This window comes from Schistocerca nitens, chromosome 3 (assembly GCF_023898315.1).
Source record: "Schistocerca nitens isolate TAMUIC-IGC-003100 chromosome 3, iqSchNite1.1, whole genome shotgun sequence".
In the NCBI taxonomy this organism is placed as follows: Eukaryota; Metazoa; Arthropoda; class Insecta; order Orthoptera; family Acrididae; genus Schistocerca; species Schistocerca nitens.
In genome coordinates, this window is record NC_064616.1 from 514057639 (window position 1) to 514081965 (window position 24327).

The 24327-nt window shown below is 42.6% G+C and overlaps 1 protein-coding gene across 4 annotated transcripts in view; it reads left to right on the forward strand.

Annotated features, from left to right (window-relative positions):
* LOC126248434 (carbohydrate sulfotransferase 5-like) overlaps positions 1 to 24327 on the forward strand; it is a 335138-nt gene that overhangs the window by 176458 nt on the left and 134353 nt on the right. Inside the window, exon 1 of one of the 4 annotated variants that reach the window (XM_049949409.1) lies at positions 7636 to 7700. The exons of the other annotated variants lie outside the window; for them this stretch is intronic. Coding sequence (XP_049805366.1) covers positions 7648 to 7700 — 53 coding nt within the window. The 5' untranslated portion in view covers positions 7636 to 7647. Of the gene's footprint in view, positions 1 to 7635; positions 7701 to 24327 lie in introns of those variants that run through there. 4 annotated transcript variants of the gene reach the window in all.

The following is a 24327-nucleotide window of genomic DNA, read 5'->3' on the forward strand; positions in this document are numbered from 1 at the left end:
AGGCAGCCCGAGTATGGCTTTTGGGCGGTTTTCCACACTCGCGTAGCCAAGTGCTAGGTGGGTTCTCCGCCTTCGGCTCAGAAACGCAACACAGACAAATAGTTAAAACTCGGAAACAAATAAAATGAAATTTATACGATACATAGAAATATGGGGAACAATTCAGCATCAGTTTGAATATAACCAGAACACGCAATTGATGTTGACTAGTAGCAAGTGTACCCAGTGTCTTCTGTCGTGAAATCTTTAAACTGTATAGCCGTTCACTGTTGTTCTTCTACCAACTGAAAATGCCGGAAGGTTCCGGGGTTTAAAAGCTTCCAGTATTGTTGCACTTTCAATTCAAGATGTTTTTCTTTCGTACTAGTAAGCTTCAGAGACAGATAGAATACAGAAAGTGTTTGCATGTATCTGAACGTTACCTACCTGACAGCAAAATAATATGTACAAATCCCATACAAACTACGCTCTCAGTTCATTACGTTATAGGTGATAGGTACCTAGTGTATAGTCGCAGCATTAGTGTGTTTGGAGATTAAAAACTACAGTTTTACAATAGCTTTGAATTTTATTTTGTAGTAAATCTCGAACTAACCGCCTTCCATGAAACTGTTATTTGTTGCTGACTCCTATCCTAGCTCAGATACCGTCTACTCTCTTGCTAAGCTCACCAAAAAGTGCTATTCAAAATTACAAGACTAATGCTATTACGAATTAAGTAAATGATGTGGAATTGGACATAAATCAAGAACCAAAGAAAAACGTATTCTGTTGATGGTGAACACAAGGTTTTATCGTAACTATTTAAATGCTGAAGAAAATAATCGCTGACATATACTGAGGTTTCATGCCTTATAACATTACAAATTAAGTCCAGTCATGCAACAGTAATTGGTAGGAGACGACTAACAGATTTTTAGCTACTTAGACGTCCTCCAAAATGGCCGCCATGTTAATAACATAGCCTCACAGGTTTTCCCATTCTCCTCTGTCTTACTGTAATGAGCAGTGAAATGAAAACGAGACTGACTGTAGAACGAGCATGGCGCGGACGTTGGTAACGCAGTTTCGTGTATGTGAACTGGGTGTCTCACACCTTTTGGGTCAAATTAAAACAGGTGATAGTGGGTCCACAACCGATTATATTGAGATAGAGAACCAATGGTCTTAAATTCATGTTTATCGTGTTATGGACATACACAGCGTACACCGAATGACAACGTAGCTCATGGTAATCAAAATCTACATCTCCATGGATTCTCTGCAAATCACACTTAAGTGCCTTCATATTAATTGTCTATTATTCCACTCTCGAACAACTCGCGGAGAAAACGAACACCTATATCTTTCCGTGCAAGCTGTGATTTTCCGTATGTTTTTGTGATGATCGTTTCCCCTTGTGTAGGTCGGTGTCAACAAAATATTTTCGCATTCGGAGGAGAAAGTTAGTGACTGAAATTTCGTGAGAAGATCCCGCCGCAACGAGAAACGCCTTTGTTTAAATGATGTCCACCACAAATCCTGCATCATGTCCGTGACACTCTCTGCCCTATTTCTCGATAACACAAGACGTGCTGTTCTTCTTTGAACTTTTTCGATGTACACCGTTAATCCTGTCTGGCAACAATCCTACACTGCGCAGCAGTACTCCAAAAAAGGACGGACAAGCGTAGTGTAGGCAATGTCTTTAATAGATCTGTTGCATCTTCTAAGTGTTCTGCCAACAAATCGCAGTGTTTGGTTCGCCTTCCCCACAATATTTTCTATATGTTCTTTCCAATTTAAGTTGTTCAAATGACGACCGCCAGTCTCAGTGCATGCATGGCAACGGCACAAGTAGTTCTGCCGCACTCTCTCAGAGATTCCTGGTATATTTGTATCAGAAGACAGACAGCATGAGCCCTTGGTGGTCGGGGGTGTACGCTGTTCACAACCCGCCCATGTTCTTGTGTACAACAGACATCCGGGATCTTTGCGGGAGTGCGGCAGAAATACATGCGCCGTTGCAATACATGCACTGAGACTGGCGGCCACCCATTTGAAGGATTGAGGGGTTGACAGTAATCATGAATAGTATTATTCCTAACTTTATAGTTAGTCCCACATGCTCATCAAGCAGAAGACAGTTTTGTACCGAGCGAGGTGGCGCAGTGGTTAGACACTGGACTCGCATTCGGGAGGACGACGGTTCAATCCCGTCTCTAGCCATCCTGATTTAGGTTTTCCGTGATTTCCCTAAATCGTTTCAGGCAAATGCCGGGATGGTTCCTTTCAAAGGGCACGGCCGATTTCCTTCCCCATCCTTCCCTAACCCGAGCTAGCGCTCCGTCTCTAATGACCTCGTTGTCGACGGGACGTTAAACAACACTAACCTACCTACAGTTTTGTACCATAATCTGTAATCATAGAAAAAGGCAAATAATAGAAAACTGTAATAGAAAATGACTGACATATTCTCTTTTCGTTTTAAGCAACACTCATTTTATCATAAATATCATGCCACTAAAAAAATAGTCTATTTTCAAGCAAAATATTCTTTTTGATCATTTCAATATGTTCTTACATATTGCTATTACTTGTATAAACATTCATAATTAAACCATACGTATCAAAACAGACAGTATAATGTAAGTCAATATCCTTCTTAGTGCCTTTGCTTGTAACATGGGAGAGTTAACATGTCAAATCACAACACCTTCAAACATGTAAATTTCCTGTTTTCCTTTATTTTTGTTACGAGTTTCACCATTACACTATGACCTCTTCCGGACCCCTGACCGACGTTTGGGAAGAATCCCACCTCTTGTACAGTCGAAAGAAGGGCCAGCATACAGTCACTGGTATCCGTAGACTTCTTTGTAACACGGCGATCTCTTCGATTATCACTTGTAGACTCAGCATTCAACATTCTGGCGGTTACACCGGTTATTAATGTACCAGCATTTCAATGGATTACCTCGCGCTTGTATTAACCTGTGATCTTGCAATTTTAATCACTTACATATTTTACCTAGACAAATACATGCCCAAAATTTATTACTCTACATTAATTATCATTTGGTATTACCATTTTTCCGTCGATGTATTAAGTGCAGAGAATACAAACAGTGAACATTATATGACTATGTAACTGCAATCTCCCTCTGTCCTTTCTAGTTGATACGCTCCAAACCCTGACCTTCTTCTGTTTTATCACATTTCTCTCCCACAATTCAGGGCATCGTTTCTTCCGTATAAATCCATGTAAATCGTCTCCGGATTCGTCTGACGGTTCTATCACCGAAGTCATTTCGAAATATCACAGCTGTTTACTCCATCCCGCTACAGTGCTGCCATCACGCCTGGAGTTCTTTCCTGCAGTGTAGGGACTTGTCTCTGTTCAGGTCCTCTTTCTGCACGAAACGAAATTTCAGCACTCGGTTTGATAGGAAAAAAAAAACACTCAACAAACCCAATTTTAGAACCAACAGATCTGGGATCGTGTGAAAATAACAACTACAGTAATAACTCATACACCCCAAAAATCATGACAAGTCCCGTTTTTTATCTGAACGCCTTAGTTACTACGAGCTACGTTGTTCTTATGCGGCGTACACTGTGTATGTCCATAACACAATAAATATACATTGCCGGCAATTGGTTCTCTATCTCAATATAATCGTTTGTGGACGCCACTACCAACGGTTTCAATTTGACCAAAAAAGTTTGAGTTGCCCTGCAGAAGTGCCTTCTATTTGGACTCAGGGGGGAACAGCGCGAACGTTCACCATTGCACTATTTGTTTGTTAGATGTGTCTGAGCTGAGGTCAACGACTCGTGTGTACATCCAACTTCACTATGGAGTCCGAGAAAGAGGTACATCGAGATATAGTGCGGTTTTTGTTTGCAGAAGGAGTGTCACGAAGTGAAATTCATGCCCGAATGTCTGCTGTATATGGCGAACACAGTATGTCATTTGCGCGTGTGTTTTGCGTGGAGTGAACGTTTTCGAGGAAGTCGGGTGTCACTGAAAGACAGCAGTCGACCATGACAGGCTCATCGTGTTATTACCTCTTCTTTCGTTGTTGTTGTGGATGCTGCCGTCAGAAATGACCGCCGGCGGACGGTGTAAGACATGTAGCTCATTTTGGGCATCATTCGCGGTACCGCTCACGCTATCATGGCAGAAGATCTGATGTTCCGGAACGTCAATGCGCAGTGGGTTCCCCCACGGCCTGACGTGAAGTTGAACAGAATATCGATAACGCTGAAGTACCTGGAATGGTATGACGATGAAGATTATCGTTTTCTGCTGCGTACTGTCGCGGGAGGTGAAACATGGCGTTATCATTTTGAGCCGGAGAGAAAGTGTCAGAGCCAAAAATGGAAGCGCGTGGATTAACCCCCACCGAAAAAATCCAAGGCCGTCCACGCTAGCTCCGAGAGAGTGATGATGACCTTTTTGTTTGACCGCAAGCCCCCGCTACTCATTGACTTTCTGGAACATGGCGCCACAATTAACGCACAGCGGTACGTGGACAATTTGCAAAAATTGAAGCGCGCCATCAGGATCAGACGCCCAGGATTGTTAATGGACTGCATCATTCTGTTGCAGGATATTGCCTGTCCACATGTTCCCAAGGCTTTTTAGACTGCACTGCAGAAGTTTCGATGGGAAGCCCTTACGCATTCTCCATACAGTCCCGATCTCTCCCAATGCGATTTCCATATTTTTGGAGCTCTGAAGAAAGACGTTCCCGACCGTCGATTTCATTCGTACGAAAAGGTGAACGCCTGGGTACAATCATGATTCCATGGCCAACGGTAATCATTTTTCCATGAAGGCATTGACCTTCTTGTCTCATATTGGGATACATGTGTTAACAGTTAAGGCGAAGTAGTAAACAGCTTACTTACTTACTTTATTCCCTCGATCTGTTTTTCATTTGTCTGACCCAAAGTCTTGACTTTAAATTTGTTTTATCCACCTGTGTTCGTTTTAAAAAGGCGATTCGACAGGTATGGACCACCCTTTGCATTGGACGGAGCAATATATTTCTTGAGAAACATACTTGAACGGATCGTCTCTGAATTTTGAGACTGACGCTTTCCAAGACGCGCAGTGCCTTTGTTCTAACGTCTCACACCGGAGTAGATTAGATTAGATTAGATTAGATTAATACTAGTTCCATGGATCATGAATACGATATTTCGTAATGATGTGGAACGAGTCGAATTTTCCAATACATGACATAATTAGGTTAATTTAACAACATACTTAAGTTAATATAACAACTTTATTTTATTGTGTTTTTTGTTTTTCTTTATTTTTTATTTTTATTTTTTAATTTTTTAAATTTTTTTTTGTTTTTTTTTAAATTTATATCTAAAAATTCCTCTATGGAGTAGAAGGAGTTGTCATTCAGAAATTCTTTTAATTTCTTCTTAAATACTTGTTGGTTATCTGTCAGACTTTTGATACTATTTGGTAAGTGACCAAAGACTTTAGTGCTAGTATAATTCACTCCTTTCTGTGCCAAAGTTAGATTTAATCTTGAATAGTGAAGATCATCCTTTCTCCTAGTATTGTAGTTATGCACACTGCTATTACTTTTGAATTGGGTTTGGTTGTTAATAACAAATTTCATAAGAGAGTATATATACTGAGAAGCTACTGTGAATATCCCCAGATCCCTAAATAAATGTCTGCAGGATGATCTTGGGTGGACTCCAGCTATTATTCTGATTACACGCTTTTGTGCAATAAATACTTTATTCCTCAGTGATGAATTACCCCAAAATATGATGCCATATGAAAGCAATGAGTGAAAATAGGCGTAGTAAGCTAATTTACTAAGATGTTTATCACCAAAATTTGCAATGACCCTTATTGCATAAGTAGCTGAACTCAAACGTTTCAGCAGATCAATGTGTTTCTTCCAATTTAATCTCTCATCAATGGACACACCTAAAAATTTGCAATATTCTACCTTAGCTATATGCTTCTGATTAAGGTCTATATTTATTAATGGCGTCATACCATTCACTGTACGGAACTGTATGTACTGTGTCTTATCAAAATTCAGTGAGAGTCCGTTTACAAGGAACCACTTAGTAATTTTCTGAAAGACAGTATTGACAATTTCATCAGTTAATTCTTGTTTGTCAGGTGTGATTACTATACTTGTATCATCAGCAAAGAGTTTGATGAGGTTCTCTGTGTCGCTTCCACGCTAGCTAACCAAACCTCTGACTAAGCATGCAGCTCCTCTTTAAATCTTATACACCACTTCCGTTAACCCATCTTGGTAAGAGTCCCAACCGTTGAACAATATACAAGAATTGAAACTATTTGGTAAATGAAAGATATATGCCGGACCCGAAATCGATATTGGAACCTTGCCTTTCACGGACAAATCACTTACCGACTGAACATCCAGGCACGACTCACAATCCGCCCTTACAGCGTCAATTCTGCCAGTCCTTTGTACTACTCTGTAAACTTCACGGAAGCCGTTCTGCATACTTTGCTCTCCTAGCGCTCCTAGAGGGAGGAGTGCTAGACCAGTAAAGTATACAGGAGATGTTAATTATCAGCAGCTAGTCGTCGTAACCCACAGGCTGGGCTTTCAACAGTTGCAGCCATGCCTAGACAGAACTCGGAAGGGGCTGTTGTCAAAGCCGCTGGGACACCTGCCGTCGCCATCACCGGCCATATGCGAGAGAAAACCGAGAGGAACGAGTGGCTCGTATAGCGAGTATCGCGTTATATGGTGGTGGCTGCCGCAAAAAGCGGGCGCACAGCTGGTAGCCGCCTTCCCTCGGTTCTGATTCCCGGAGCCACGAGTCGCTGACCGGTCAGCCCGGATGGGAGAGAAGCCCTGCGCCAACTGGTTCCCGCGCGATCGCCAGCTCGTCTGCAGGTGGCAGCCGCTGTAATGGACCCGTCTCCTGCGGCTTGCGGACGGGTCGGGAGCCACTCCGTCATCAGACCAGACCCGTCTAGCTTGCAGTGCCGTCAGTGTCTGAGTGTCTAAGGAATCTGGGGTATGTTAGGAAATGTTCGTTTTCGTAATGGAAGACGTTGTCGGCGCGAAACAGTTCTTGGGTGCTGATTTATTTTACGCCAGCTCAGTCTTCTCGCATCTACTTAACCGGGGTCGTTATCCAGCGTCATTGCAGCGACACGCGGGTTTGTGGTAACAGATTCGAATCCAGGCTGAAGCTTTCACCTCCTTTGATTTGTGATCGCATCCTTAACTGAACGGTTTGGCCGTCCGCATGCCAGGCGTAGGACACAGCTTCGATTCACGGTAGCGTCAGTGAGGTTTACATCTTAGGAGGACTGTCTTTGGGTGTACTTTGCGTTGTGGTGACAGTGGAGGACCTAAATGAAGGCCTCACGTTTGGTAAACTGTACTGTAACGACCATCAGAGCGGTGTGCTAGCCACATGTTACTCTTTGCTGACGTCCAGCAACACCCACAGACATCAGTCCGCTGCACGTGTTCCACAAGGCCTGATTGCGGATTTACGTTATAATAGCTGTGTGGCCACCAAGGATAATGAAGGGGGTGGCGCACTGTGCCTTGATTACCAAATGAATGGACAGTGTCGCACCAAAGTCCTACAACTCTCAACGGTTCCTCACATCATAAGTCACAGTTAATGCCGACCCTTCCAACATTCGTCGCCCGCTTGGTGCTATTCAAGATCGAGAGGTATGTGCCATCAACAAGTTTCATCCCATCCATTTCTTTCATTTTGGCAATCGTCCGTAGCAGTACAACCACAGCCGCACACTACACAGTAATTCATCTCAAACATCCCCACGACTTCTCACAACGCTCAAGGAAGAGTAGGTATCCTACCTTGATATTGTAGTGTGTTCCAGAAACATCCATATTCAAATTTTGAGTTAGAAGTATTAAATTGGCAGCGACTGATTTCATCCATTGCCGTCCCGCTAGCGAAAACTGCAGGACAGCCTCGTGACTCAGGTTTTGAATTATTATTTATTGCCGCTGCTGTTGTACAACACATATGGAAATTTTGTGGAAGCACTTTAAACCTGCTCTTGTGTGATCATTGTACAGAAAACTTTATACAAATAGAATTCCTCGACGTCTTAAGAAAAAAGAATTATTTTTTCAAGCTATTTACACTTCTTCTATGCTAATAATATTACTGTAAAACTGTCGTATCTGTCTGTCTGTCTGTCTGTCTGTCTGTCGGGACACGCTGATATCCAAAACCACTTGACGAATTTTCAGGGGTTTTCACAAGTGACATAAGCTTAGCCTGGAGCACCGTATAGGCTTCATTTCATCAAAATCGAACCACAAAAAAAATCATAACTTAAAGTTTTATAAACGTAAAAGCGTATTTGTCTCTTACCTTTTCACGACAAAAGCGCTGAACCGATTTTGTTGAAATGTGGCAGGGAGATAGCTTGAACGGCGAGGAAGAACATAACCTACTTTAGAAAGTGTATAGTACAAAATATTTAATGATTTGTAGAATATTACGTGAATTACGGAAATATATTTACTCTTTGAAAAAGCTATTCATTGTTTGGCTTTTGAGTTCCATCACATATGTGAAAATCCTTTTATTGATTGATGTGTTGTACATAATACGATTCTTCAACATAATGAATAGAATGGTTATGCAATCCTTAACGTGTTTAATCCACACTTCTACACTGCAATATAATACGTGCGAAAGTTACTCTGTTACGTTTTCACGACTAAACCGCTGAATCAATTTCTGTGACACTTGTTGTTAAGACAGCTTGAACCCTGAGGAAGCACGTGGGTTACTTTATAAAGTAAAAAAAAATAATAAAATAAAAGAAAAAGAAAAATAAAGTCGACACTTAAAAGTCTGAAGTACGGCATGGCACACATATATTTTTTTTTTACATCAGTGAACACAAACCATGTTAAACAATTACTAAATTTGTTGCATAATGTACACTCTGTATAATGTATAGCTACTTCAGCAGCACAAAACATAGATGCGCACACGTGTCCATTCCCGTCCGCATGCGCCGTAACGCTGTATGCATTAGACGACGTCGTGTGTTGGGGTAGTTGGAAGGGTGGGGAGGGATGCATCATGGTACACGTTCGCGAACAGGCAGACGTGTGACGTGCTGACGGTATTGCAGGTAAAATAGATTACTTACTTACCGTTACTCATCATAGGTGCCGTTAACATCTAGTAATGATTATATTCCTTGTTTCTCACAACATGGTGCATATATATTCTGACTGGCAACCCTTTCGGAGCTTGCATGACTGGCTTGTTATAAATGTAGGATCCAAGTCCGTATTCCAAAAGCTACCTTACGATGTGCAGCGGAGGATCCCCACTCCTACCACCCGCCCAGCCATACCTTTCTTCCAGCGTCTCGCATTGGAAATAGTTTGGTGATTGCACTGCGCCTGACAAGGAGCACATTGAGTGCGAGGTCGCAAGTTAGATCTATAATAAGGCTCATTTGAAACTGATGTGTTAATAATTATGACAGAAAAAATATTAGTTGCTAATGACTCACCACGTGCATCAGGAGGGCAACAGAAAAATGAGTGTCCGGGAGGTGCAGAAATCAAATTTCTATGGGGAGTATGTATTATAATCCACAATATAGACATCGTCGACATTCAAGAAATGTTCAAAAAAGCATTAACTTGCACCATGAGCACAGGATAATAAATGGGGCGCCGCAGTGACACAAAGGGTCGTACGATCAAGATCGAAGGCAAACTCCTCGGGAGTTACAAACCGTGCAGGATGTTCGGCTAGGTATCCACTCGTAAAGGATGCATACAGAATCATACTGGTGTAACGGTGATGAAAACTGATGAAATGTGATGGCATGCAACCAAATGCGAAACAGTCTGTCGTGGAGCTTAACATGAAACTAGCTATCCTGTAAAGCGTAGCTGCAGATAGCGCAGTGATATGTTTTATAGTCACGGAAAAAACAAGCATCCCGAGGCTGAATTCGTCCAGTGGTTCCAGGTGGTATGAACTGTAATGTCACACACATTTCAGGGGGGGATAATATGTTATAAAGGAGTATGGTTTTTGTATTCAAATCAGGAATCAAGCGAAAGCAAGTTATTTTGACAAGCTATTGGCAAAAAGCAGTGCTCATACCAAAGCTGTAGCTCTCTTACGCTCATTTTCCCACTCTTGCTTGCTGTGCCGTAAATATTCCGTACTGCCCTTGCAAGATCACGCACACGCGAAAGAATCGTAGGGAGCAGAGCACCTCCAACTTCTCGCAGCATAATAAATAACTTTCCAACCAATTTACAATCCAAATTAACGGTAGGCATAATTGTATGCGAATGCGTTAAGGCATTGATGTAAGTGGATCCTGATACGACTCTCTTGGTACGGCTAATTTCCAGGGTCCCTTTCATATACATTTCCTCGTCAAATCCCGACTGGTCAAAGTTGAAAACAAATTCCTTACTGAACAATGGGATAAGTTTGTCTATCTCCTCTACAAATATTCGGGCCGATTCTTCAGTTTGCTATGCATCGTCAAGTTGACACTTTGTTCGAAATTTTGTTGTCTTACGTCTTCCGCGTCTGTAGCACTGTTTGAAGGTCTGCAACCATCCACTGCTTCCTTTGAAATCACCTTAATCTATGCCGCGCGCAATGTAGTGTGCATAATGTAGTAGGTCACTGTCTTACATATCCTGTAAACTGTATCGAGTATCCTTGAATCGCGCAAACACCAGTTTTTGCAGCAAGTGTACCTTGTCCTACACGGTCACAATGCTGCGGACTTTTCACAAATCTGTTCATAACTTTTTTTACTATGCTGCGGATGATCTTCCATGTACGGAATCACGTTTACTACTCGCTCTCTGGAAACGATTTTCCTTTACTACGTTTCACGGAAGATGGAATCTGTGGTTCCCTAGCCGACAAGATGATGAACTACATGGCTCGACACCTATTTCAGTATCACTTTCACTTGTTAACCACGAATCGTCATCATTGTACTACTCATGTACATTGTCCGCACAGTCGAGCGTTTACGACACCACACATTACACTGACACATCTTGTAGAAACGCAAATATTCCATCTGCCGCTTCTCTCTCACTCTGCGAAATTCCTTAGGTCCCTTCTGACGAAATGTCAACTTCGGTAACTGTCGTTGTAGATATAATGCAATGTTTGCTTTGCTTTGCTTTGCTTTGTTTATCGTTTCCATTGCTCTGCTTTGTATCAACACCACCAGCACTGTAGCACAGCTGTGAGGTGCCCGTCGACTAAGCTGTTCACTTACGCTCCGTAGCCACATACTGTGCGGAACCATTGGATACCTGCAGTTCTGCCCCCTGTTGCCATTAGTAGCCAATACTGTTGTTGCAAGGTAGGCAATATGCGGCGCGTTGAATGCCTTAAACACCATTGGTCTTTTGCAGCCTCGCACTCAAGAGGTTCTATGAGTGGTCGATGCGTGTAACTGGCAGCTTCAATTCCTGGTACTGCCAGGGATTTTTCCTTTGTCGGAGGACTGGAAAGGAGTTCTCTCAGAATTAACTATCGAGAAGTAACGGACCAAGGTGTGGAAAGCTGACATTGGCCCAGAGATCGGTGTGCTGAAAGTGGTTAAGGATGACAAGGCAGCCGTTTGGCATTGTGCGGTCCTTTGGGTCTGATCGTGGAGTTAGTTTATTTAGTAGGTGGGTGTAATGAGACCTTTTACATTGTGTATGTGCTACTGCTGGAAAAGAGAAATCGTTGAAACATGTTCCTTCCGAGAAGCACCAAGGAAACTGGTTGTAGTGACTACGACACAGTGAGTCAATAGGAAACAAACACTTATTTTATTGACAGCACAAGTGTGATCACAGGCAATACAAGTAATCCAATTACAGTAAATCCAAAGCAGAATCCAGCTGAACACTCAGGTAGTTCGTGGACAGAGTACTCGATGATGATTTTAGCTATGCACCAGATGAAGCGAAGTCGTAAAGCTTGGGCAGCTGCCTAAATAAACCGCCTTAGTTCATGTGGCGACCTGTGTGCATCGGCGCGTCCAACCTTACTCGCAGACTCGCGACAGGGGTGCAGATGTTGTTCCTGGTGGTTGGCTGCGTGACGAACGCCACGGAATAGCGGGCGAGGCTCGATGAAGTAGCATGCTGTGGTCCAGTTTCCTTCGTAATGAACCAGCAGGTCAGATGCGCAAACAGACATCCTGCATTCTGTGACGAAACTGATTGTTTTCTGATGCGTGCGTCAGTGAAATGTCTGCCTCCATTGATTCATGTAGTTATCAAAACAATGAATAATAATGCACTTTATTTCATGTGTTCGATTAGAGGTGACTAATGGTTTGTTCTGAGACACAGGTAAAATCCCACTAATCAAAGTCCCATCTGTGACTTGTCAATTTCTTAGAAAATTAATGATGTTCTCTGAGTAATGACGCATACTTCAAGAATATGGGTAATACTCATAGTACTTTGAACAAGAGTTTTTAGTAACAGAATAGCAAAGTTAAGTTCTGGATTCACAAATAAATAGAAGGTTCATTAGCACAACACAGCAACGGCCTAGTGCCAGCGTTCACACAAATCCACACAGAAAAGGCCACATTTCGGCGAGGTCTAACGATGGCACTGGCTGCTCCCCGTAGCGGCAGCTTGCGGCAGGTAGGTGGGCGTGGAGGAACTGGAGGCTCGATGGTTCGGCGCCTGGCTCGGAGAGCCCACTAGGACTGGGCTGGCCTGACACTGCCTGGGTGCAGGCCTAAGTGCCGTAGAGACGCCAGGATACTTTTGGACCTATATTTGGCGCCATGGCCCCGCAGAGGCAAGTAAGACCATGAGGCCAATGACTCCTCGTGGTGCTCTAGCTTCCTCCTGCCGGCCAGGCAAGCACATGAAACTTTCTGGCTGTCGTCTGCAAAGGTGGCCCGTGGGCTTGCTGTGTATGCCACTTGCTGGACAATGGTGTGAGACTGGTTGCAATAAGAGAGGGTGAAGAGCCTCAACATACCAGAAGTGATATAGTTAACTATTCGCCAGAAATAAGTGGACCTGACCAGTGTAATTCTTCCAGTAAGCTTATAACTTGTTGGAGTTGTGATGAACGGCATATCAAGATGATAAGACATTCATTAACATCCAATAGGATCAAACAGCAAACATCGTTGTTCGACAGATATGGAGAAACTCTCTATAAATAATGCTTTGTGTGTAATACAACAGAGAGTAACAAAACACGTGTTGTGTGGCAGACGGTACTTTTTGTACTACAGTCACTTCCTCCTTTTCTGTTCCAGTCGTGGTTGATCCCTGGGAAGAACGATTGTTGGTAAGCCCCATGTGAACTCGAGTCTCCCTGATTTTACCTTCTTGGTATTTTCATGAGATATTCGTAGATGGTTGCAATATATTGGTTGACCTTTCAGGGGACATAAGCTCTCGGAATTTTAACAGTAAACCACCCCACGTTGCACGATGCGTGTCTCGTAGCGCCTGTCACTGGAGCTGGCTGAGCACCTCAGCGACACTTTAGCTCTACTAATAGAACCTGCTTTTCTCTTTCAGTTTTATCTGACCTATCTGATACGGCTTCCAGACTGATGAACAATATCAAGTAATGGTAAGGAGGATTTTGGAAGCTACCTCTTTCGTGGGTGGACTACATTTCCTGAGTATTCTTCCAATGAATATCTGTCTGGCATCTGCCTTAGTGCACCTAGTTTTTTTTTATGGTAGTTCCACTGTAAATTGCTCCGTGCCCATACGTCTAGACATTTAATGGATGTTAATACCAACAACGATTGTTCAGCTATCGTATAGTCATACTGTAATAGTTCTTTCACCCTATTTATGCGCAATATGGTATAATTGTTTATTTTGAGGGTTCACTACCAGTCCCTGCACAAATCTTCTGCAGGTCAGTTTGCATTTCACTACAGTTCTATAGTATTGTAGCTTCTCTGTATGCAACAGCATCACCCACGAAAAGCCTTATGGAACTTCCGACGTTATCCAGTTCGTTTAAAAAAAGTAATCTGTATTTTGAGAGGTGGTAGTTTTGACCAATACAAGACAAAAATATGCATCAAACATGGGCTCTAAAATGCGTACCTTAAGAGCTATGAGTATTGGTTCATATTCCCTGCTGTGAAGCTATCTACAGTTTTGTGCATATACTCGATGCCCGTTCTTGAAAACCAAATGACCTCCTTTTTTTTACAAACTATAGAAACGCTTTGCTCCTCCAGCGACCTACTGTACACTACTAGTAGAGGAGCAAGTTTGTTCACATGCTCTATTTAGAATCGCGCAGGTGTCCCATCAGGGCTAGCGACCTTTCCTCTGTTGAGCGATTTCAGTTGCTTTTCTGTCCCGTTTTCACTTATAACGATATCTGTTATTTTGACGTTCGTACGACGTTTTACAGGAGGAACTGCATTGAAACAATTTTGGGAAAATGAGGTTAGTATTTTCGCCTTCTTTCATCTTCCTTTTCGATGTCATTATGCTCACAGAGTGTCGAGAGAGATGACTTTGATCCGTTTACTGGTTTAACATAAGATCAAAATTACTTAGTATTTTCTGTCAGATCGATTGATGAGATTTTACTTTCGAATTCGTTTCACGCATGGTCTCCATACGCTAATGCTGACTTTGTTCGAGAGGTGGGAACAGGTAATGCACTCAGAAATATTCTCGAACATGGTCGTTTTGATGGTCCAGGTATTATGGAGTGAGGAAGCATAATGTAGCATGGGCGTACGTACCTCCATATCTTTGAACGCGGTACACTCAGCAGTCAACGTTATTGTTGCACTGACCTTCTGCATGTTGGTCTCTTCAGGGGTACATTCGCTCATGACTTGATTGTTATGGATGACAATGTGCGACTGCATCGAACAGCTCAGGTGAAGGAGCTCTTGGAACGAGAGTATATTTGGTGAATGGACTGGACTGCCCATTGCCCCAGCTTACATCCCATCGATCATGTGATGGACACGTTAGGGAGATGTATTGCAGAACGTCCACAAGCACTAATGCCCATCGAGCAGTTGTTAACCGCGTTGGTGGAGTAATTGAACGATCTATCGCAAAAACTCCATGCCAACCTTGTGGTCAGCGTGGGAGGACACTGGAGAGCATATATTGCTGTCCATGGTCATAACACACCCTATTAAAAAACGTGTCCCACCTTTTGTAATGTCCAGGGGACCCTCATGAATCGCGGTAACTTCAGTGTAATTATTGTATTTGAATAGCAGTGTCATTTCTGTTTGTTCTATTGCGTATTTCTTTCAGTTATCTTCTGTACTGTGTTGTAATTGCTCTTTTTATTATGGTCCAAATTTCATCGAGCTATGTTACTTGGTTATGACACATCATGCTGTAACGGATCATTTGCTAGCCGTGACTATCGGCGAGTGCTGGCTGCTATAATGAGCGACAGCTCCGGATACACAGTGACTGGAACACTGCGGTTAATCTGCAGCCGTAAGAAAAGGACTGGATACCACTTACCTGGCTAACGTGTGGTGGCCTATCCCGACTAGTTGACCTTCAAAGAAGAGTGTGTTTCCCAACACAGAAAGGCTGGTGTTTCCTAGTACCCCCTGGGGAACAAACTTCTTAAAGGGCCGACAGGCAGCAGAACTTTACGGTAGTACTGTGAATATGAGCAAGAAGTGACCAAACACAGCGCCTTTCTGTTCTGGAGGCTGAATGGCCAAAACATCGGCATTTGAAAAGAATGTCGTGGAGGTATGAGCAGCTCGCTAACTCGAGGAGTCGGTCGGTGCCGCTGGTAGTGTGCAGGAGACAGTGTTATATATTTAAAGTACAGGTTATTTCCTGTATTCTGCGAAAAGCGTATATTATTTACGATCGACTGGTAGAAATTATATTAACCCCCGATAGGGAATTTTGTATTTAATGGGTTTGGTATATATGCGTTATCATAGTGCAAGATGGGGCTAGAGATTCTGAGGTTTGAAAGGAATTGTTATTTTATTGCAAACTGTGTTACAGAATTAACAAAAATTGATCAGCGAATAAACGTTCTTATATACACTACATGACAAAATAGTGAACACGCAGAAGATGTGATCGGATGTCAATGCAACTCTGCACGCGTAATCACTATCGGCCGTTATGTAAATGTTAGCACTGTAAGTCTCCGTGACAGGTGAAACGGCTACATTGGTGTTGTTCGTGTTTAGTGTTGTTACCAGGCCTAGTAGAGTATATGAGGGGAGGGTACAGCATAGATGTTGAGTGATTACTGTGAAGGACATGGAGATGCTACGTACTCGTGTGACACAGCGTTTAATCTCCATTTGGTCGGCTGGTTGAATCGTGCAATATGTAGGTATGTGGGGCACTCAGTTTTGCACTGTATGGGAACGTGGTAGCAGACATAGTCGTTGTCAAGGTTCCGGGCCGGCCGCGGTGGTCTCGCGGTTCTAGGCGCGCAGTCCGGAACCGTGTGACTGCTACGGTCGCAGGTTCGAATCCTGCCTCGGGCATGGATGTGTGTGATGTCCTTAGGTTAGTTAGGTTTAAGTAGTTCTAAGTTCTAGGGGACTAATGACCACAGCAGTTGAGTCCCATAGTGCTCAGAGCCATTTGAACCATTTTTTTTTTTTTTCAAGGTTCCGGTCGACCACTTCTGACCATCACAAGTGTGGATCGCTGTATTGTGCATCAAGCACGTCGTACCCCATGTACCTCGCATAAGTGAACAAGTTATGGACACCCTGAAACAATCTATCCCATCACAGACCATTGGTCGGAAATTAGCAGCAGCCAGACAAGGGAATTACCGTTCATACGTCGTCTGCCGTTAACGCCACAACAGAAACGGCTGCGTTGGAGTGGTGCCGTGATCGCGAAGCATGAACTGCAGATGAACAGCGTCTTATCGTATTAAGCCATGAATCGCTGGTCTTCACCACCGCGGATTGCGGTCATCATTGATTATTGTGGAGACCTGGGGAGACATCCCATTATTTCAATGTTTAGAAGAGGCACAACGGTGTTAATCAGGTTGCCATGGTGTGGGTAGCCATCGAGTATGACTTCAGATCAGTCCTAGCAGTGATTGAGGGAACTTTGATGGCACCACGGTACGTCACAGTCAATCTCTGTCCTCATACGTTATCTCTCATGCGACAGTATCGTTGTGCTGTTTTTAGACAGGACAATGCTCGTAAACACAAGGCAGCTGTGTCTGTGGGCTACTCCCTTGGCCAGAAAGATCCTCAGATCTCTCGTTGATAGAACGTATGTGGGACCAGCTCCGTCCCAGTGTCAGTATCCATGATATCAAGGATCAGTAGAAACATTTGTGAGCCATTTTGCCTCAGGGGAGGATACAGTGGCTTTATGACATCCTTCCCTATCGAATCAGTGCATGCAACCAGGACTGAGGGAGTGCAACGTCATACTAATAAGTGGGCTTTTGCTGCAAGTTTCTTTATAAATTTGATTAGATTTTTTAATCGTAGATATAACGTCTAATACCCTCATAACCCGTGAAGTGTAATTTCGTTTCCTCTTCCCCTTCTGGGTGCTTCACTTTTTTTTCTCAGGGAGTATACATTCTACATTGTTTTGTAAAACTCGTGAAACAATATTTCTTGTTACTGAGGCAGAGGGGCACCTTGCCTTATGAACACATCAGCTGAGTCATCAATTGCTTTTTCTTAATGCTGCAGGTAGCATAATGATGAAGTGTCGTTCTATCTGGCAGGTATTTACAACGCTACAGAACTTTCATCTTGGGTGTTTTTGTTGGTTTCACTGATGTGCTGTCAGATGCGAGACTTGTCAGACTACTTGACGTTTTGCTTTTCAGAACCTTCAAGGTCGTTCCATTGTATGTAATTTGTTTATACTGGAATCAAGCAGATGAAAAAACATTCCGTGACACCATGTTTTACTATTTCGATCTGTCTAATAGAATTTCTTCACCTCGTCAAGTTTCTCTACATTGTTCGTGTTGGCAGTATAGTCCTGAGGGCAGCACAAAACACTTTATGCTGCATTCTTTCCTCACCATGGTGGAAATTTGGCGGCGGTATGAAAATTTGACAAGACATGAGCTGACTTTTATCCTTTCATTTTAGAAATAAGATATCTTTCCCACTGACTTGCCAAACAATGTCATGTCTATTAAAATCCTTACTAGCTTTCAATTCTGGCAAGCATATCCTGTTTAGCTGAACTTTCACACAACCACTGATAAATCTTTCTCGCAATTGCTCCGAGGACTTGTTGTGAAGCAGTTACCAAAGTACAGGTGAAAAAAACTGTTACCAAGTTCAGGAGAAAGACTGACGGTGAGAACTATCAACTCTTCAAAAGATCTCTAAACTGTATCACCTACTATTCCTACAGGAATTTTAAATTTCAAGTTTTAATTTTTTCACAAAACATCCTCACTTTATAACCCGGCTTTATAGAGATCTCTCTCTTATATTGTTTTATACCAATTCACCTTCTTAATTTTATTGTACTCTTCTGTGGCTAAGCTAATAGCATTTTACGTGCATTACAGGAGGACTGTTGAGCATTGGTCTCATTTTGTATAACTTACCGTAGCTATGCACCTATTATTCAATCACGGAGCACATAATAAAATTTTAAATGGTGTAATATCGTCAGTTGTGGTTCTTCCGCAACTTATAGAAGGCACTTGACAGTGTCGGTCATACTATTCTGTTAGAGAAGTTAAGTTTTTATCGGGTACATGGTTCAGTGCATGCCATGTATACTTCTTATTTCGGAAACACGCCGTTAGGGTAATAAAAGAGGGACGCCACGTTACCTGCATTCGCGCAAATCGCAATTGGCGTTCTGAAGTGCTCGACTACGAACCTGTTACTGTTTATGCTCTATTTTAATCATCTACGCTTTCATATTCCTGACATACTGTGGATTGGAACACACGCAACAGAAACAGAAAAAAAACTGTTTGTTTCAGTATATGTTTGCACATTTATTTTGCCTACTCTCCCACCTACTTTGGAAGCGAGCTTGATGATTGCGTCCCAGGGGATGGCTTAATGGTGGTATTTGTACCGAGAACTGTACCCAGTGGTAAAAAAAGTCCAGCTGTAAACTGAAACAAATATTTTTTATGATTGAGCACTTCATTGGAATCAGGAGACGAATTAATCCTTTTTTCCAAGTGGTACAATCATTATTGGTAGGCCAAGCCAATAAATATCAACAAGGAAACGTCCCAGGTTCATTAATGTGACCTCCTGTAAAAGCCTGAATAACCACCTTTTGCAGCGCGAGACGTGTAGGAAGAGAGTAAATGAGGTTCTGGGAGGTACCGACAGGGATGTGAAGCCGTGCCTACTAGCGCCGTGGCCAGCTGCGCTAGGTTTCTCTGTTGGCGATCCATGGTGCGAACAACTCGATCGAAGTGGTCCCACAAATTCTCGATTGGGTTTAAATCCGAGGAGTATGGTGGCAACGGGTGTACGATAAACTCATCCTGGTGCTCTTCGAACAACGGACGTTTATAGCGAGCTGGAAGATGCCATCGTGCCATTGTGCCTCCCGGAATTACGAGATCATCCCATGAAAATATTCCCAAAGACCATAACGTTCCCTCCCGGTTGCAGTGTGTTCGCTTTCAGACGCTTCACGCCGCACAAGCCGGCGGCCATATGTCCGGTGAAGCACAAAACCTAATTTATCTGAAAAGACCACCTGTCATCTCTCAATGGACGTCCAGTTGCGGTAACGGTTTGAAAATTCCAGCCTTAGTAGCCGATGAACTGCACTCAGTATGAGTATTTGATTCAGATGCCTGCTGCGGAGGCCCATATTCTGTAACGTTCGCTGAACAGTCGTTGAGGAGACACTGTTTCTAACCCCTTTGTTCATCTGGGCCGTTAGTTGTCAACAATTTCCCATCTTTTCTCCCGTACACATCTCCGTAGCCGTTGTTCACCCGTGTCATCTATGGCCCGTGGTGCACCATAGTTACCTCAGCGCCGGTTTTGGATAGCGCCATTTTGACATGCAAGGCATACTTTAACGATGGCGGCGCGCAAACAGAGTGCAAAATAAGTCCTTTCGGCTATGCTCCCACACTTGGCCCGAAATCCAGTAATCATGCCCTTTGGATGTCAGATAAATCGCTCCGTTTCCTCATTACAACTGTACTGTTTTCCGCCTCCCCCGACACGCTTTATATACCCTCCAGTGCTAGTGCTGCCACCTGCCGTTTGTGAGTGGTTACTGCACACTGACGTTGAAGATAGGCAGTGGTCACATTCACAAGCTGCGACACCGTCGCGAAAAAACAGAGTGACCCGTATATGTAATAAGTTTGCATGTGATGTGATTTATATGTATTTAACTATGCTGGTGCTGATTCCGCACTTTACACTTGACTATGCCATTATGGCTGCAGTGCATTAGGACTTTGTTTTTATGAGACAGATCTGATGATGGTCATTAAAGACCGAAACCGGTAATCTGTTAAACAGAAAAGATTGTGACCATAGACTGTCCAGTCACATTAACGTGACTGGACAGTGTAGTACATGATTACCTTTTTCTTAAAGTTATTAATTGGTTTTGCACAGATAGGCTACCTTTAAACTTGGAAAAAATACATATCATTCAGTTTTGTTCTCTCAAAAATATTCACTCTCTCTTACCGATACGTATAAAAAACGCTATGTATAAAATGAGCTGGCTATACAGTACTAATTTATAGGTGTTAATATTGATTAAATCATAAACAGGAAAATTATTAGTTTCTCCATGTTTGGATGATGATGATTCCGCTGCTGTTGTTCACTTGAAAAGGCGCTTCAGCTGCTTAATTTTAACTTTGTTAAGTTCATACGACATGTTTCCCCCCTGATATTAGGCCATTATCAAGTGTACAAGGGATATTCAAAATAATGTGAACACCTGTACTTAAATGGGAACGGTTTATTAATAAGGGGTTCGACCCCCATTTGTCCGTAATACAGCTGCGATTCTTCTTGGATTATAATGACTGTATAGTCTCCTGTGGAATATTATGCCTCTCTTCGATCAGAACCTCTTCTAACTCCTATAGTGAAGAGGGAGGCCGAAATCCGCTCCGGGGTCTGCGCTCCAGTACCGCCCACAAGGGATTGTGCTGGCCGGGGAAGACGCTGCAGTTCAGTTGTATGCTCCTCATACAACGATTGTACTGTCCTGGCTGTGTGAATGGGTGAATTATCATCCTGAAATATGGGATCATTGTTGGGGAACAACATTTCAGCCATGGGATGCACCTGATCACCTAAAATGTTACCATAATCGTTGGCTGTAACACGACCTTTGAGAGTAATGATGGTACCACAAAATACCATGATATGGCTGCCCACACCATCACACTTCCACCTCCATGCTTAACCGTTGGAATCAAGCAATCAGGATTGTAGGCTTCTTTTGGCGTTCTCCAGACGTAAACCTGGCCCAATGTTGGGAATAACGAAAACGTTGACTTGTCGGACCATATGACGTGTTTCCACTGATCAGCCGTCAGGATTTATGCTCCTGCCATGTTTTACGCTTCTTTGCGTTGGTTGTCGTCGCTAATGGCTCCGGTATAGCAGCTCGTCCGTGAATATTCGCTTTATGGAATTTTCGGCGGACAGTGTCGATAGATACGGGGTCTGGAAGATGGCTATTGAACTCTGCAGTCACTTTAGCCGCCATAGTTTTGTGTTGTTTTGACACAATTCTTGTTAGCGTACGACGATCTCTGTCATTTATATTTGAAATGGTTCAAATGGCTCTGAGCACTATGGGACTTAACATCTATGGTCATCAGTCCCCTAGAACTTAGAACTACTTAAACCTAACTAACCTAAGGACAGCACACAACACCCAGTCATCACGAGGCAGAGAAAATCCCTGACCCCGCCGGGAATCGAACCCGGGACCCCGGGTGTGGGAAGCGAGAACGCTACCGCACGACCACGAGATGCGGACATTTATATTTGATTCGCGCCCACTATTACTTTTATACGATGATGTTTTTCCATGTTCCGTGTAGGCTGTCATGACTGTTGAAACAGTTGCTCTTGAAATATTCAATAAGTTGGCTGTCTTGGTTACTGATGCTCAGCTAATCGGGCTCCCATAATCTGCCCTCTTTGGAACTCTGTTAGGTCTTCCATTGCACGTCGATTTCGGCCTCCGAATGCAAATACGAAGTGTGCACTACTCGTAAACAACCCGCACTGATGCCTAATCCGTTCTGAACACGCACAATCCAGCGCAACACGTTCCTTACGAGCATTGTTGACCGTCAAGCACGACCATCCAATTACTGTCACTGTTCACATTATTTTGCCTATCACCTGTATCTGTGTATAGAAAACCAAAGTAAAATAGTAAATTTATGATTTGATTTTGCTTCTCTACAGCATAACTTACAGATACACTTGATAAAGGCCTAACATAAAGGCCAAAACGGGTCGTGTGAACTTAATACAGTTCTAATTAAGCAAAAGGAGCGGCTTTTCATTAATTAAACTGAAAAATCCATATAGCAGGCCTACTAAAGCGTTTAGGTTTAGCTGCGTTTCCCTTGAGAATATTTGCAACTTTAGGGACATAAATGTTAACATATTTCACAGTTTTCGTTCATTGTTGTCCTGTGGGTTGATATTATGCGGTAACTCCTCACTCAGGCGAAAAATATTCACTACAAAAAAGAAACTGTGTATGGGGTTCACATATGTACATCTTCCAGGCATCTTTTTAAGTAATTGTGACTGTTAATCAAAGCCTTCCAGTATATATTTATTCATTGTTAAAATCAGTGTCAACAATCCATTGGAGTTTGAGAGTAGGGGAGATAGGGGCTAGTTGGCATAGATTTTTTTTTTTTGTAATATTTCCTCAAGAGGAAATAACACTTGAAGGAAGTTGTTTCTGCTTCGACTTCCCAGCCTTAGTCATGTCGCCCTTCTTCAATTTACATAGCTTTTTCTTCTTGTTGGCCAGCTGCGATTCTATCTTTGATAGTACTATCTGTTAGAGCAGCAGTAAACTTTCTTTTTTTTTCCACAGGTGGTTTGATGTCGTAGCTTGACATTTGGCAAAGGACAAATTTCTTTTGGGGTGATGTGTTTGTATTCATTTCTTACAGAAAATGTTTATTTTTTAATGAACAATATCGGGGGGGGGGGGGGTTAGTTGATACAGGAGAGGGGCGAGCTGTCATAGCTACGCCAACTGACCCCATATCTAATTATACTAACAAGCGCCACGGTGGTAACGATGAAACAACGGTCCTTCCTTCGTGACGCTCCAAAGCTGCCTAAATTTTCGGTGGCTGGTGCACTGTTATATACATTCCCCAATATCACGGTGAAAGCACTCGTGGTGGCAGGAAATAGAAGCTGTGGGCTGAGTAACCCCCTATGTCAACCAACTACAGTCTCCCTAATAGAGAGGTAACTGCCTAGGCTTCCACGGCCAGAATCAATTAATACGAAAGTTTTTTTGGTATGGTATCGAGTCATACTGTAAAAGTAATAGTTTTTTGCTATATTACACTGTACCATACTCAGAAAAATTTCGTGTTAAGAAGTAGAGATATTTGTAAATACAATACTCGAAAGAAAAATGATGTGGACTTCCCACTAGTGAATCCAACATTGGCACAGTAAGGAGTGAATTCCACAAATATGAAACTTTTGACAATCTACCCATGGAAATAAAACTTCTAACAGGCAGCAGAAGGGTTCTCAAAAGAATATTAAAGTTATTTGTCTTTACCAGTTCATTCTATACCATAGAGGAACACTTCGGTCTTCAGCCATAAATCTGTAAATTGTAGTGAGACAGTTTTTTTAATTGTTTATGCAATCTTTTTTTCAACTGTCAACTTGCGCATTGTAAGGTTTACCGTGAATGTGATCTAAGGAGCATGCAATTAACCAACAAACTAACTAAGGTGCCCTGTCTAAGGTTGATATGAATATTACTAACTAATCCTACAAAACGATTAACTGTCATTAGGAATACTACATAGCTGTCACAAAGCGTAGATGCCCTGGGACAGTTTGTGAAGCATATCTGATTTTTTATTCTCAACAGATTGATTCACAGGAATGTTCTTATTTCATGACTAGTTCTTAGAGTAAAACTCCTTCTAATACACGTTGGTTTGAAAAACTGTCAAAGTTACTAATGCGTTTGGAAATACCTGATGGTATACGTCAACAGTCCTGGGATCATCCATAGCTTTCCAACAAGAACGTGGCCCCATTTCCACACGAAACTCTCTAGTCGGAATTTCATT